The sequence below is a fragment of the Colossoma macropomum genome, unplaced genomic scaffold (assembly GCF_904425465.1).
Source record: "Colossoma macropomum unplaced genomic scaffold, Colossoma_macropomum, whole genome shotgun sequence".
In the NCBI taxonomy this organism is placed as follows: Eukaryota; Metazoa; Chordata; class Actinopteri; order Characiformes; family Serrasalmidae; genus Colossoma; species Colossoma macropomum.
Genome location: NW_023494810.1, coordinates 27,426,803 through 27,443,330, shown reverse-complemented (window position 1 = coordinate 27,443,330; position 16,528 = coordinate 27,426,803). Strand labels below are relative to the sequence as shown.

The 16,528-nt window shown below is 38.3% G+C and overlaps 1 protein-coding gene across 1 annotated transcript; it reads right to left on the bottom strand.

Moving 5' to 3' along the window:
• Positions 1–4,816: 4,816 nt before the first annotated feature.
• Positions 4,817–15,353, bottom strand: LOC118799885 (solute carrier family 2, facilitated glucose transporter member 9-like). The gene is made up of 12 exons (XM_036559964.1): positions 15,304–15,353; positions 13,926–14,021; positions 12,485–12,645; positions 11,656–11,780; positions 11,326–11,455; positions 9,745–9,893; positions 8,980–9,167; positions 8,384–8,494; positions 8,146–8,247; positions 6,624–6,699; positions 6,394–6,521; positions 4,817–5,059 (listed from the first exon to the last, which is right to left on the bottom strand). Exons 1-12 carry the CDS (start codon positions 15,325–15,327, stop codon positions 4,877–4,879), a joined length of 1,473 nt encoding a protein of 490 aa, XP_036415857.1. The 5' UTR covers positions 15,328–15,353; the 3' UTR covers positions 4,817–4,876.
• Positions 15,354–16,528: the final 1,175 nt, after the last annotated feature.

Here is a 16,528-nt window from a genome sequence, read left to right as displayed (position 1 = left end):
GTACAGTACCATAAATGCACTATTGAAGTCTATACCTAATCACTACCTATTTGGGATCTATTTCAGCTGGTCAGTAAAGCAGCTGCCAATGCCAGTGCTTATTTGTCTCACATTACTGCTGGAGAACATTAGAACATTCAGTTCTCAGCACTGTGGATCACACTGAGTCATTAACATATAAAAAAACATGGCTTACATCAGGAGAGTCCAGTTCCGGACCTAGAAGGCCAAAGTCCAGCCCAGGTTGTTTGGGGGGGTGCAGTGTAGAATTTAAAACACATTCTGTAGGGAGGGGCTGAAGGAAAAGGCTCTGTGATCTAGTTTCTGTCCTACTGACCAGAAGACTGTTTACCGTCCTGGCTCATATTTTATATGAAGAGGGTGAGAATGTATCGTTATCGTCATAAAACTGTAGATTTTATCCGTCTTCTGCTTCTTATTGTTGTTGTTTTTGTTGTGATAATTGTTTATGTTGTTTACATTGTGCAACCATAATGAATGGACCAATGAAAATAACAAACAGCTTTTTTTTCAACTGAATGTTTTCCTTCTTGTAAAGTTTGGAGATAGGAAGTGTCATTAGGGATTTTAAGCATCGACAGTTGAGGAGAAGAACAGAAGTAGCCCTACTTTCATGCAATTCAACATGCAAGTATAATATACAAATAAAAACTGTATTTAAAAAAACTAAAAAAGAGATAAGAATATGGACAGATCATTCTACCAAACTAGTTCACACTGTGGTCAGACATTAGATATTTACAAGGATTATATTGTGTTCTATTTAAACCCAAGGCACTAACCGAGGTATTAATAAGCTAAATATTTACAAAGTCATACAAAAACCCTAAGAGCTAAATTTACACTTGTGGAAATAAGACTAACACTCTTAAAAAGATGACTCTTCAAGGGTTCTTTAGTAAAGAAAAAGGTTCTATATAGAACCATGAACACCCTTTGCATGATTAAAGGGTTCTTTGTATCATGAAAGGGTTAATACGAATGTGCTGTAGATGGTTCTACATAGAACCTTTTTGAAAAGGGTTCTATAAAACACCAAGAATGGTTCTGTTGTTATGATGTCAAGCTTGTAAAAATAAAAGGGCCCTTTGGGTGCTATATGGAACCCTTTTCAAAAAGGTTCTATATTAAACCATCTACAGACCATTCTCCATCGGTCTGTAGAACCCTTTCATGATGCAAATAAGCCTTCAATCATTCAGAGGGTTCTTTGACTGTTCATGGTTCTATATAGAACCAGTTTCTTTACTAAAGAACCCTTGAAGAACAATGTATTTAAGTGTGTACATTACAAAATACTTCAGTTTGTGGGATCTGTGTTAGCCTTACAGGTATGCTATGATGGACATGATCAAAGCCAATATACAGACCACTTGAAGGACATTCCTATGACCTGTGTTCCCTCTTTATAGTTCTGAAAACAGCCCTATTCCCAGGATCATATTTTCTCAGGGCCCTATCCTTGGACATGTCCAGGAAACAACTCAAGTGCCATACGTTCATCCCCAAGTTGCCTCAATCATCTTCCCCAAGTTCTTTAGGAGAAGAACTTGGCTGGATATCAGTATGATCATTAATTACAAGTAAACCTTCTTGCTGATGTCAATATGTTACTTTAAAATGATTAAAATGTTTACATATTTAATATTCTGAATTGCCATCAAAGCTTTGCATTACAATGCTTACTTAGCTAGCTAATTAGCTCACTGAGGCTAGCTTAGCCATGACAAGAGCATTACTATTGATAAATCTGCCCTATATGACCTGTGGTGAAACCAAGACCCTAACCATGACCCTTTTATAGGCTTCCTTAATGTGTTACTCAACATCAGTCAACACCAAAATAGTTGGAAACCACTTTATTCATACTGTGTGAACAGTACAGCTCTGACAGTGTAGGGTGCTTTTTAGCCGACTTGGTTAATAATCAAAATCATTTTGAATATTTCTGAACATTTTAAATGCTACTGTGGCCTTAGAAACTCCTAACATGATCTATAGCAGTGGTTTCCAGCCCTGGTCCTGGAGGACCCCCTACCCTGCATATTTTTGTGATTTCCTGCCAAAACACACCCTCTTCAACTCAGGAAGGGCTTGTTAATTATCAGATTAGTTGTCAGATGTGTTGGCAAACACTAAAATGTGTAGGCCAGGGGTTCCTCCAGACCACTGATCTATAGAACTAGACATGTCCAGCAGCCATCACATGAAAAGGGAATCCCTGTGGTGTCAAACGATCCCAACTGCTAGCCTAGCCACTGATCTACAGGCTGATCTATACATACAACTCAGCTAGCATTAGCATAACTGCTACCTTGGTCATCAAATCTTTATTTAGCACAAAACAGATACCAGAGACATTTTTTAACCAGCTAATTTGCTAAATTGAGCTTTTAGCTCGTTGTTCTCCTCATCTGACGAGTCCTTTCTGTCATTTGACTAATCCTTTCTCTCTATTGCAAAGATAATTTGAACACAGTTACCAGTTATACAGCCTAAGTAAGAAACTTGGCTTAGCAGTAACATATTAACCAGCCTGGTTAAGCCACCCTGAAGCAGGTGTAGTTTTTCAAAACCCTCACTTTCAAGATACGTCATCAGACAGGGGTTTTCCTAGTCTAGTTCTAATAAGTACGTATGTTTTTAACAGATGTAATGATGATTGCTTTCTTCATTTAGCCCAGAGTTTATCTTTAAATTAGTGGTTTCCAGCCATGGTCCTGGAGGACCCCTACCCTGCATATTTTTGTGATTTTCTGCCAAAACACACCCTCTTCAACTCGTCAATTATCTTGTTAATTATCAGATTAGTTGGATCAGGTGTGGGGCAAACACTAAAATGTGTAACCTGGGGGTCCTCCAGACCACTGATCTATAGAACTAGACCATTCTAGCAGACATCACATGAAAAGGCCGAAATCTCTCATCAACAGCTGGTCTAGGTGCAAATATGATCATGTGACCTGCAAATGTACAGCATTTGAAACGAATGTAATGCAGCGCCACCAAGCGGCAGAAATAAACACGGTCCCTGGTGATTGTTTACAGTATGGATTATGGACTGACCTAGATTTAAAGCCAGTTTCTAGTTTATGCTCGAGCTTGTTGAGTGAGTTCATAGGAAGTAGCCATAACTCTCCGTAATGGCACTCCTGATTAATCCTGTAGTTTCTCTTCTTGTGAGATAAGGACGGACGGCCGAGGCTCAGATAAAACAGTCTGTTACTGGAGAGATAATGTCAGTCATAATCAGCCTTGTCTAATAGCACGATGCGTGTATTTAAACTGCAAATGAGGCCGGGCTAAGCAGCGGTGCCTGGCAGCTGTCGATAAGGGGGAAACCCTTCTGAGCAGACATGAAGGGGGTCCCACCGGAGTCCTCAACCTTGGGCTATAAGGTGGAAAGAAATTAATGGAGGGTGGAGTCTAATGTCCACATATATGGGCTTTTTGAAAATAGTCGCTGTGTAATAAAGATGGAGTCGACATTAGCAGCCAGAATTTTAGCCAGGAGATCATGTAAACATTGAAATAGTGAAGGAACCAAATTCAGCAAAACAGTTCATTTAAAATGAGCTGAGATTAAAAGGACATTCAGGCCTAAAGGCAGAGTTTAATGTGCTTAATGTGGTGTTGTATTCTGTACTGCACCACTGTATCACTCATCACTTTGGCAGAATTCATTTTATATTTCGTTCCTCAGTGATCTCTTACTACAATACCCAGCATGCATTGCGCAATACATCTTATATCCATTGGAAATCCCTGTGCTGTTAACCAATCCTGACTGCTAGTTTAGCCACTGGTCTATAGGCTAATAAATACAACCAAGCTAGAAAATACAACCAAGTGTTCTCTCACTACAATACCCAGCATGCATTACGCAAATACATCATATGACCACTGGGAATCCCTGTGGTGTCAAACAATCCCAACTGCTAGCCTAGCCACTGATCTACAGGCTGATCTATACATACAACTCAGCTAGCATTAGCATAACTGCTGCCTTGGTCATCAAATCTTTATTTAGCACAAAACAGATGCCAGAGACATTTTTTAACCTTTCAACCAGAGAAAAGAAGCCAAACTGAGTTAAGGATCTAGAAAGCCAGCTAATTTGCTAAATTGAGCTTTTAGCTCGTTGTTCTCCTCATCTGACGAGTCCTTTCTGTCATTTGACTAATCCTTTCTCTCTATTGCAAAGATAATTTGAACACAGTTACCAGTTATAGAGCCTAAGTAAGAAACTCGGCTTAGCAGTAACATATTAACCAGCCTGGTTAAGCCACCCTGAAGCAGGTGTAGTTTTTCAAAACCCTCACATTCAAGATACGTCATCAGACAGGGGTTTTCCTAGTCTAGTTCTAATAAGTATGCATGTTTTTAACAGATGTAATGATGGTTGCTTTCTTCATTTAGCCCAGAGTTTATCTTTAAATTAGTGGAATAATAGAGTTCCTGCAGTAAATTCAAGTTTTATTTGGATATAAACTGGTAAAGATAATAAACTAGGACTGAGAGAGTATTATTATGTATTGGAGAGACAGTTCATTGTTTAAGGCACAACAAACACCATAGCTAAGAGCGTCTCTGGAGATGGGTCTCTATGCTGTAACGTGGTTTATCTCATAAAGTGCTTGATAAAAAATGTTGAGCTGAACAAAATTTAACAAAGATGGAAATAAATATATACATAAATAAATATAGGGCAGGGCCGCCCCAGTATTGTGCAGTTCTGAGATACTAAAATGATTTTATTAAATTAGAAAAATAAATCATTATTCGTCAAGTCTCATTTAGCAGTTCAGTAGTAAAGTGAACAAGAGAAAAACTCCACTTCTGTCCCGTTTGTTTTTCACAGTCTCGTCTCCAAGCACTTGTCGTCAGTGGAAGAGCCACATATTCTGATGTTCCTGAACTCCTCAGAGATTTCCAGGGGAGTTTTGCCCTTCGTTTCTGGGAGGGTGAAGAAAATGTAGAGCGACGCGGCCAAACAGACGCACGAGAAGAGCGTGAAGCTGAAGGACTTCAGAGCGGCCTGAGGAACACAAGAGAACATCGCATGAGCCTTTGTTCAGCCGAGCACAGCTGGAATGGTGTGCTGAAAGCTGCTCATTAGCTGTTGCGCAGCAGCTCTTTATTCAGTGCAGTTCATACTGTAGTTATGAATGTGTAGGTACAAGACACAAGAACTTAACAACAGCCATAATAATGGACTCTGTACCTGACAGTCTACATCAAGTCACCAGGTATTTTCTTATTTTAACATAGTACGTTAGATTGTGCTATACACCACTGACAAATCAACACTTGAAAGGCTGAGGCTGATTTTATGAAATCTGAAGATCATCTTGACAAAATAAACTCCCATACAGTCATATGCAAAAGTTTGGGCACCCCGGTCACATAACATTTTGTTGATAGTTTGTTGAAGTGATAATGAGCTAACTCGACCTCTACAGAGAACACACTTCTGTACATTTTAATGCACAATTACTGTTTACTTGCTGAATTTATCATATTAAAATTATGTCTGTGCAAAAGTTATGGCATAGCTTATGTTTTATTTTGTCCAATATTTTTAGCTCTGCAAATACATTGAAATTGTGCATTAAAATTTGCAGAAAATGGCGTATGTAAGTGCGTAAATGTGTGCAAAAAAATCAACAAAAACATGTAATTTGACCAGGGGCACCCAAACATTTGCGGTTCCCTGACTCGTATTAAATAAGTGAATATTTTAGACATTGTTATGAGATCAATATTACGAAACACAAAAAAGGACGAAGTATTTCTACCTCATAAAACCATTAGTGGTCATTTTGACCGCCTACATTAGACTATTTTGACCTTTTTGTCTCTGTGACACGGCCGTGATCTTGCTTTCTTCTACTGGTCAGACTGTATTGTAGCATTGGTCATTCAGTAACCTACTTGCCTCATCTGATCTACCATGCAAATTATCTGGAAAGTATTGTCAAATATTTTATAACGTACAATACAGTCTTGAATAAAACAACAGCAATAGAATAGATCAGACCAGACAACACTGGCTATGGCAAGAAAGCTATAAAGTTATAATTATAAGGAGAGTGGAGAGTTATAGCTGGACGAAGATGAGGAACACTTAAAGCTGTCACTATGCAACAAACATTGCTTTTATGCCTAATCATTCTTTGTAAGTAATGCATTTGAAAAGGTTTTTCCTACAGAAATATCAATGTTAATTGTATAGCCTGTGTTAAAAGGATCTAAATTTGATGATACATTAATAAAAGTGGTGATTGCAGTCTGGCATGGTTAATGGTGGGCTATGGGGGCCTCAGTGAGTGATGGCAGAATTCGAAACTGTGGTAATAACATCAGACTTACCAGAAGGAAAGGGAAGATAAATCCTAGCACAGTGAAACCGGCCCACGTCATGATTCCAATGAACACAAACGCTGCAGAGCGATACGACTGGACAAATATCTCGTGGCTGAATGATGGCACCACCCCAGCTGTCAATCAAAGACAGACAATTGATTAATGAATTGTATTAATGGCTTTGAAAGGCTTTTCTCAAAGATATTCAAGTTTAAAGGTGGTAAAGGAGGGTTCACCTGGTCCTCCTCCGAAACAGATGACGAAGAGGAATACGAGGGCGACAGTGCTGTACGGAATCCAGAAAGAGTAATCCTGGTGATGTGAGAGAGTGAGAGGGTATCGATTAGAGATTATTAACACAGTTATCAAAGTTTGAACAACCTGACTCAAATTACATGTTGATTATCTAAGTGAGAGTTACACCAGAGCCCCTGAAGGGACGTGGTGTATGTTTTTTAGGTAAAAATCTGGTGCGCACCAGATACTATCAGGTGAGCACCCAATACTATCAAGTGAGCACCAGATACTATTAGGTAAAAATCTGGTGCGCACCAGATACTATCAGGTGAGCACCCAATACTATCAAGTGAGCACCAGATACTATGTGGTGAGCACCCAATGCTATCAGGTGAGCACCCAATACTGTCAAGTGAGCAACGGATACTACGAGGTGAGCACCTGATACTATGTGGTGAGCACCCGATACTATGTGGTGAGCACCCAATACTATCATGTGAGCACCCAACACTATCAAGGGAGCAACTGATACTACATGGTGAGCACCCGGTACTATCAGGTGAGCACCCAATACTATCAGATGAGCACCCAATACTATGTGGTGAGCACCAGATACTATCAGGTGAGCACCCGATACTATACAAAAGGTCATTTGAACAGAAGCACCCAAAGTTTCGCAAACGACTGCGTTTGATTTTTTGAGTTGTATACATTTATTTGATCTGGGACTGGTCATTTTGTTGAGATAAGGGAGTTCCTGGAGCTACAGTCGACTGTTTCCAAAAGTTTGGGTGCCCCTGGTCAAAATAAACATTTTGCATTTTATATTTTATGCTTTTTTTTTTTTCTCAATCTGTTAAACTCAGCGAATAAACAGAAATTGTGCACAAAAATTTGGCATATTTAAAAAAAAAAGACATTTCAGTTCTCTCTAGAAGATGTGTTAGCTTATTTCATTTACAATGTCATTTCACCAGGGGTGTGCAAACTTTTGCATATGACTGTATGTTCAGAACTCGGATTTATTTAGATTATATTCAGATGTTAAACAAAAATGGGCATGAAATTGGATAACAAAAAAAAATTATCTAAATTGCAATTACTGTTTTTTTTTAATACAAAAACAGTCATATGCAAAAGGGACAATATGTACACATCCTCTGTGGAACCACAAAGAGCACACAACAAATAATAAAAATAAAACATAATTGTGGCCTGTGCAAACATTATGGCACATTGTACACATACATTTTAGGTTTTAATTGTTTTCTATTATCTAATATCTAATATCTAATATCTAATATCTAATGATATATCATTCCTAATATCTAATATAAACTAAAAATAAATTGTGCACTAAAACAAAACATGTAATTTGACCAGGAATGTTCACACTTGCATAGGACTGTATCAGTCTTCAGTCTCTACTGCCTCTACTCAGTGCTCATGTAAATAACTGATCTATGACAGTACAGTTGATCCATAGCATATGAATCTGGTTGTTGGGTGAAAATCAGTCACCTTTAGCTCCAGACTGACGGTAATCAGTGCCATAATGACCGCCATGGAACCAAAACCTGCCCAAAGCAGCACTCTCCTGCCCACACGGTCAATCAGCAGACCCTGTGTGTAAAATATATACACGTACACATAGTAGAACATCATTCAGATGCACACAGATCACATGTCCATCTTTTAAATCTGTAAACAATCTTTTGAAGGGTCAGAAGTGCTCATTCTGATGTACTTTAGAACTCACACATGTGATGTTGGTGAGGATTTCAGATACCCCCACCCCCAGAGTGACGTAACGGATCTTTTCCACAGGAATTCCCGCCTCCTGGAAGATGCTGAAAGAAAAGACGCTGACCTGTGCAAACAGAAGAGAATAGATCAGAAAGCCTCATACTGCAATATGAACAACAGTACAAGAAGATCATGAGAGGACTTCAGTGATCTTTGAAATCCAGGGTCAGGTTTGAAAGTCTTGTTTTCAAAAAGGATTAAAACAAACGGGTGGGAACTGCCTGTGTGAGCGGCAATGACTGAAACCTAGACTGCAAAAGCAGTTCAGAATTCATCATGGTTGTGATGTCATAACCATGGTTGTGATTCCTCAGTATGTTTGCCCATTCAGCAGTTTAGCCCCTCCCCTTTACACTGAAGTGATGTGGAGTCTTGTTAAATGCAAATTAGAGGGCCCAACTCTACTGTCCAGTACCCCAATCTAACGCCCTGGTCCAGTTAATCAAGGCCTTCAGGAGATATATTGGAATTAATATTACGGAACTAAACTTTCAAAGGTGGGAGATCACCAAGACCAAGAGTTGAGCACCCCTGTTCTAGGTTACTTACCGCTGGGATGCCACCGAACTGAATAGCTCCATTGATGACGAACATTGAGAGAAGTTGCCAGCGTACGCTCTGGTCCCTCAGCAGCTCCAGCAGAGTCTTACTGCGCTCTCCTCCCAGAGACGCCTGCTCTAGGCGCATCTCCTCAATCTCCAGCTTGTAGTCCCCCGGACCCCACAGACACTGCAGCGCTGCAGTACACACACAAACATAAATATGTAAACACATGTACACACATATACACACAAAAGCACATGCAAAGGTTCACACAGCATGTATGCATAGAGTAGGAGAGAACAAATACTCTTTGGCGTATCTGTTCAATCGAACTCAATGTCTGGCACGAATGTATGTAAATTCAAGTGTAATAGACCCAATCAGAATGTTTGTAAACATGACGGTTGTCTATACTTCCTGGTGGATAAGTTAGCTGTACTTCTGGGTGTAAATAAGTTGTCTGCTGTTTTGACGTAACACTAAGCTGTCCTATATTTTAACAACCTGATAAATAAGCTTCATTTGCCGTAACTACACAAAAACTATTATTAGTATCATCTATAATACCAATAATAAGAACGAAAATAGAAAACTACAATAATACCAATCATTTGTGCACATGGCAATCCGGTACAAAAGTAGATGTACTTATTTTATTTTGTGTATGATGCACAAACATAAACGTCTGCATTAATTTTTAGACGAGGGTGACCTCTTTGTAAACTAAGGACAGATCAGCTTTGAGAGACTTGTTGAACTTGATGTGAATACCTTTTTTACACTGTTCAGTGTTGCCCTTCTCTATCAGTAAGTATCTTGGAGCTTCAGGGAAGAAAGGCAGCGTTACCATCTGAATTATGGAGAAAAAGGCTGGGACACAGAGCAGGATGTTCCACCAGTCCTCCCGACCCAGGATCTCACTGTGAGACAGGCATATTGAGGTATTAGTACATTATGGTACCTTACACATTAGTGTTGAGTAACAAACGGCACTGGAGAAACATTATAACTGGGAGAAACACTGTACGCTGTGTTTTTTTAACGAAAAATATCTGGAACAAATATTCCTTTTCCCTCAATTCATATAGGTATTATAACAATTGTATCTCTATCCAAAAAAGAGAAAATTCTGCTTTCACAGAGTATTTTCAGTCTTCTCCACACAAAAAGAAAAATATTAAAATCCCTTTATAATAAGGAATCTTGCTATCTTAGCTTAACACTTTCCAACAGCTCTTACTCAAGGTGAAAAAGATCACAAAAAGTCAATCTTTGTAATTAAATGTGATTTTCTTTCTTATATAAGCATCGCTTCAACAGCCATGGCTATTTTGTAAAGTATTCTACTTCTACTTCTTTAACAAGAACTACTCAATATCTATCATTCTGGCTAGCTAGCTACTGTTAGCTAATAATAGCAAGCTAACTGGCTTTGCGCACACCTGGTTTACATTCATGTCCAGCTTACTGATAAAACATTATAGATTTCTGAGAAACTGTAGGCCGACACAGGTTAAATTAACTAACATCAAATTGGCATCAAAACATCATCAAAACATCACATTCAAATTGAATGACAAAGCAAAACTCTGGCAACCATTACGCTAGCTTGTTTGCTAAGTTATTGTCTACATTAACAATGCTATCTTTAGCTGATATTTTAGGTGAACCAATACTGTACTTCATTATTTGATTTAATATGATACAGTGGTGTCTCAATTCAATACATTTTTGAAACAGCAAAAATAAGGAGTGGCTGAAAATATGCCTTACCTAAATATCGCTGCTGTCAAGACAAAACCTTGTATCTCCATTTTTTACCTAATTTGAAAAGAAAAGTTGCCCTTTATGTTGTGTCAAAATTTCTTGTTGTACGGACCAACAGATATGGTCCAAAATTACTTGGAAAAAAAAAATTCTCAATTTACTTCCATTAAAAGTTAAGAACATTTTTCCTTCACCTGTAACCTGTAAAGTTTCCTTTTTGGAGATACGAGCTTTCGTTCCGACGGCAGCGATATGCAAATGCTTCCATTTTCGGTTTAATAGAGCATTTAATGTAATAAAAGCACAATATTTAAAGCAGAAGTTTAAAGTGTAGTTTATAATAGTAGCCTAATCTATTGCTCCAAGCTAATGTGTTGTCCCCAAGCTAACATACTAGCCATAAGCTAACATGCTAGTCACAATACAATGGTACTATATGATACAAGAGTTTATTTCCAACACTATCGTCATCTAACTCATAATATTCAGATGTATAAATACTTTAATTATGTGAGTTTTGTGTTAAATTAGGAATGGAACGTCTGCATTTTCCAGATAGCTCTAAGAATAAAAGTTAGGCCTCACCTTAGACCTGCAAACTGCCCTGTCAGTTTTCCGACAGCTTTAAAGGTGGCGACAGTGAGTGTGACCATCCCTCTTATTTTCTTGGGTGAGATCTCTCCAAGGTAGATGACATGGAGGTTCCCACCTAAACCTTTACAATCAACAACAAGCAGAATCACTGGAACATTTCCATTGTAAAGAACTTTTACTGAAAATCAAAAAAGCAGACATGGTGATAGTAGTGCATAGTGCATTAAGACTTAAGATAAATTGAGTGCAACTGCATACTGAGGAATTAGAAATGTCTCTAAATTGGTGTTGTAAAGTATGTAGCAGGTGAGAGGGGCTTACCTGAGGTGAAACCAAAGAAAAAGCGAGAGATCAGGATCATCTCGAACGAGTTTGCGGGTTTGCTGATGATCATGATGCCTAAACCTACAACATTGATTGCGTTGTTCCAGATCATAGCTCTCTTTCTGTGAGGGAGACAATAGTGGCACAGAGAATAATTAGTAATCTTATTGCTTATTCTCTTTATTCAACTTTTGCTTAAATTAGGCCTGTGAAATTAGCTCGTGAAATGGTTATCTGCTGACAAATTTTAAAGAGGAACCATTTTTAAAATTTTCTGCATAATTTTCTCTGTTGCTGAGATCATAAAACAAAGTCACTCAGAGTGGTTTGATGTGAAATGGTTCAATGTAGAGAAATTTACAGACTCTGGTGCTGATAGGAACCAGGGGTCATGATGTCTACAACACAAATTTAGTCATTTTATTTACTATCCAACACCACCAGTGACCTACAGGTGTATTTTTATTTGTTGATAATGCTAAAATTGTGGCAAACTGGAAGAAATAACTTTTGTTTGGGGACAATTTTGCCATACAACTTCCTATATGTACCTCTCCAGCATGAATTGGTTTTAAACATCATGTTTTAGGTCAAAATCTTCTCAAAAAATGTCTCACGGGCATTTCATTCATAACCATTTCATTAAATAACTTTCTGTGAGTGAGCATTTTACAGGCATTAAACACTTTAGACACCTGGTTCCTATCAACTCTATCCGATTGACTCTATTTACATTTTAACCATTTTATTATGCAGACATTTAGAAAAATCAGTGGAATTCCTCTTTAAGTACTGGTTAAACAGAAAATTAGATAGAAACTCTCACCTCCCCAGTAGGTTGGTGACCCACCGGACACTGATGGAGCCCAGAAGTCCTCCCAAAGCAAAGACAGACACTATAGCAGACCATATGAATGTGATTGTGTTCTCTCCTGGAGCTTCTCCATAGCGCTGAGTCCAACTGCTGTTTATAAAGCTCTTAATGAACTGTGGACGAACACAGAATGAGGAAATTATGATCTTCTTACTCACATTATTGAACATTTTGCCAGAATTATCTTTGCAGAGGGTGGCAATATTTCCAGAAGGCACAGAACGCAGTATTTCACAAATAATATTACAACCTCTATTCCAAAAAAGTTGTGATGCTGTGCAGAATGTCAAAAAAAAATATTATGCAATGATGTGCAAATCATTCAAAGCCTATATTTATGCTACACGCTGAATAGAAGGGTGTAAAGTCCCCACCATTGGGCCGTGGAGCAGTGGAACTGCGTCCTCTGAAGTGATGGAGCTCCATCCAATACCTTTGAGATGAGTTGGAGTGACCCAGAACTATTTATGCAACCTAAGCACCTGACTTCACTAGAGCTCTTGTGGCTGAATGCAATCAAATCTTCACAGCAATGTTCCAACATCTAGTGTAAAGCCTTCCCAGAGAAGTAGAGGCCGTTATAAATTCTCTACAAACAACCTGGATTTCATTAGAAACGTTGGATGAACAGACACATAGTGTATTATATTTTGCAATAAGGGTTTATTTACACTGAACTAACAGGCCCAAAGTTGTCTCAAAAGATCTTTAAATGGATGTTACATTCTATTTAACTCCTCCTTTGTCATAAAATGCAATTTCAGCCTGTTTTGAGGGTTCCTCAGCTGAACTATGCTTTTTTTTTAAGATATTTCGATAGAGTGTTTTTATTGAGTTTAAATGCTATTTTTATTGTGGCAGTTTTATGTTTTTTTATTATTATTATTAAAAAGCTGGACTTGCTGTCCAGTTTATCTCAGCATGGCTGTATTTGTGAAGAGGTGTGAATTTCTTTCATAACCCCTCCCCTTTTAGTCCTCATTGCTCGCTAGCAGCTCAACACAGTCACAACATTTCACAGACAGTGAACAGTGTTTTAGTTAATCTGATAATCTGTTATTTAGTTAATCTGATAAAGTTACAGAGAAAAATATTTAATCGTATTATATTAATTAATAATATGCACATCAGTTTCCATTCCGCAGTAAGGATGGCCGCTAAGTGGCCCACAGAAAGAGGTTATATATTGAAACATACTTTTAAGCATGAAGAGTACTGAGCAGGAAAGACTGTCTTTGACTACAAAAATTGAGTTATTAAATAATAACTGACTAAATCAGACCTCCTGGGTTATAGTCTTTTTAAACAAAGTACCAAGTAGAGTCAAGGCCTCTAGAAGGGCTTAATTGTGTTAGAATGCTTATAGAAGAGATATATTGAGTAATAAACTCACCGGAGATGGCGAGCTAATTAATGTGTTGTGGCATCCAACCTGGAAGCATCCACCCAGCCCAAGAACTATGATAAAGAGCAGGGCCTTCCCCCGAACCTGAAACAACAAGATTAGGATTAAAACACAATGTTTTGGCCAGAGGTGGAAACAGAGCAGACAAAGTGTACTTAAGTGAAAGTAAAGCCTTAACTGATTGCCATGTATGTCTATATATATCACTGCTGTCAGAATAAAATCTTTTATTTTTCAGTTTTTGACATAATTTGAAAATGCCTCTTGTCCTTCGTATTGTTTGTAAATTTCATGATGAATGGACTGAAAGAAACGGCCCAAAATGACATGGAAAAAAGTCTGGTTCCATTGACTTACATTAAAAGTAAAGTATGTTTTTTCCTTCTCCTGTAAAGTTACTATTATGGAGATATGAGGTTTTGATCTGACAGCAGCGTTTAATATATATATTTATATTGTTTTTGCCATATGTTTACATTTGAATAGTTCTCTGACCCCTAGCCAAAAATGAATGACCATATGGCTAGTCTATGTATCATTTTCATAGACAATAAAATAACAGGCCTTTTTATCAGCATTGGCTGCTCAATAGCTTGCTTCATTTTTCAACTGGTGGAAACAGATACCTCCATTGACTTTAAGTGCTACAGGGGTGCACAACTCCAGTTCTGGAGGGCCAGTGTCCAGCACAGTTTGGTGATTTACCTACTCAAACACACCTGATTGTACTAATCTGTTAATTGGCAGCTTTAGTGGGTGTGTTTGAGTAGGGAAACCTCTAAGCTGTGCTGGAGTTGTGCACCCCTGTTGTAGCACTTAAAGTCAATGGAGGTATCTGTTTCAACCATTTGAAAACTGAATCAAGCTATTGAGAAGCCAGTTCTGACGAAAGTCCTGTTTTTTGTTTGTTTCGTTTATTTTATTGTCTATGAGAATGATACATAGACTAGCAGTATGGCTGTTCGTTTTTGGCTAGGGGTCAGAGAATTGTTCAAATGTAAACATATGGCAAAAACAATATAAATATATATATAAAACGCTGCTGTCAGATCAAAACCTCATATCTCCAAAATAGCAACTTTACAGGAGAAGGAAAAAACATACTTTACTTTTAAAGGAGCACCCCTGTGCTACAATAATCAAAGCGCACTTCCAAAGGTTTTGAAACAATGATGAAATTCGCAAAGCACTTTCTGGATTTAGATGAGGAATAAGCAAACAACATTACATCATTCATATATCACAGTTCATTATATTTCATCATTCTCTCACTTACTGGAGCTCAGCCATATTAGCTAGTGTAACTAGTGGCAATTGATTGGCAAAAAACAGCTTGAAAATGTTTAAAAATATGAAGTTGGCCTACCAGTTGTCTCAACAAGTTGTCCATGTCCGTCCACTTGAACCTCTGTGTAAGAATGATGATTCATGTTGACCAAACACATGTTAAAGGTCTGTTAGGTATCTAGAGTAATAAGATTAATTTTTTACACAAGTTGAAAACGTCATGATTACATCATGTGGGGCAGCGCAATAACCCTGCAAGAATGGATATTCAACAGTGTTCTCCCTATATACTTTATACTCACTATATGTCCAAAAGTTTGTAGACACCTGTTCGTCCAATGTTTCTTCTGAAATTAAGAGTTTGTTCTCCTTTGCTGCAGTAACAGCCTCTACTCTTCTGGGAAGGCTTTACACTAGATGTTGGAACATTGCCGTGAGGATTTGATGGAACATTAGAGAGGTCAGGTACCGATGTTGGATGATCAGCTTTGGATCACTCCAGCTCATCCCAAAGGATGGATGGAGCTCTACCACTCCAGAAAACATAGCTCCACTGCTCCGCAGCCCAACGCTGGGGGGCTTTGTATCATTTTCGTCCTGGCTGCTGGAGGGTGCTATCCCACTTCTGACACCACGGCAGTCAAAAGAAGAATCAACAGGAGAAATGATTTTGTTAGGGGGGTTTATTATATCCCACTAAGGCATGGTGTTGGGCATGGTGAGTGTGGCCAATACTATTGGTCAGTGCTTTTCTGTGAAGACTATACAAGCTATGAATGTGCTGTTGATTTCCTGTGGCAGCAATAAGGGCACCTTAAAGTAGCTGAATTCACTAAACTGAATGGTCTCTGGATATTTTTGAATCCTTACACCACAGTGGCCCACAAAAGAATTTGGACACTTTAACCATTTAATCATTAGTAAAGTTCAAAGTTCTTTAGTTTAATTCTTAACTGGTTTAACAAAATGATGTGTTTCAAAACGATGGTGGGCTTTTAGTGTGGAGAAAGCCTGGAGAAGAAAGCCAAAAAGGCCGCTGTACTGTGAAGCACAGAGGTGGAAACGTCAAAGTCTGGGTCTATTTTTCTTACACTAGTGTCGGTGAGCTCATGTTCAGTGACAGGATGATGAACTCAGAAGTGTACAAATACATTTTGAAAGTAAACCTACTGAAATCCGCAAAGAAATAATGATTTGAAAAAGCATTTTGAAAGAATACTTGTGTCTTGGAATGGCCAGTTTAAAATAAATGCCACTTGGTTTGACATTTTGTTTTTCACCACAGTGAACTTCAAATGGCTAAA

What these genes read in the sequence shown, in the direction of transcription:
- LOC118799885 (XM_036559964.1), bottom strand. Translation starts at nt 15,327, where the DNA reads ATGGACAACTTGTTGAGACAACTG. An exon ending in TAATTAGCTCGCCATCTCCG is followed by an intron (nt 12,646 to 13,925) that starts GTGAGTTTATTA and finishes GTTCGTCCACAG; the next exon opens with TTCATTAAGAGCTTTATAAA. An exon ending in CCGTCAGTCTGGAGCTAAAG is followed by an intron (nt 6,700 to 8,145) that starts GTGACTGATTTT and finishes TCACATCACCAG; the next exon opens with GATTACTCTTTCTGGATTCC.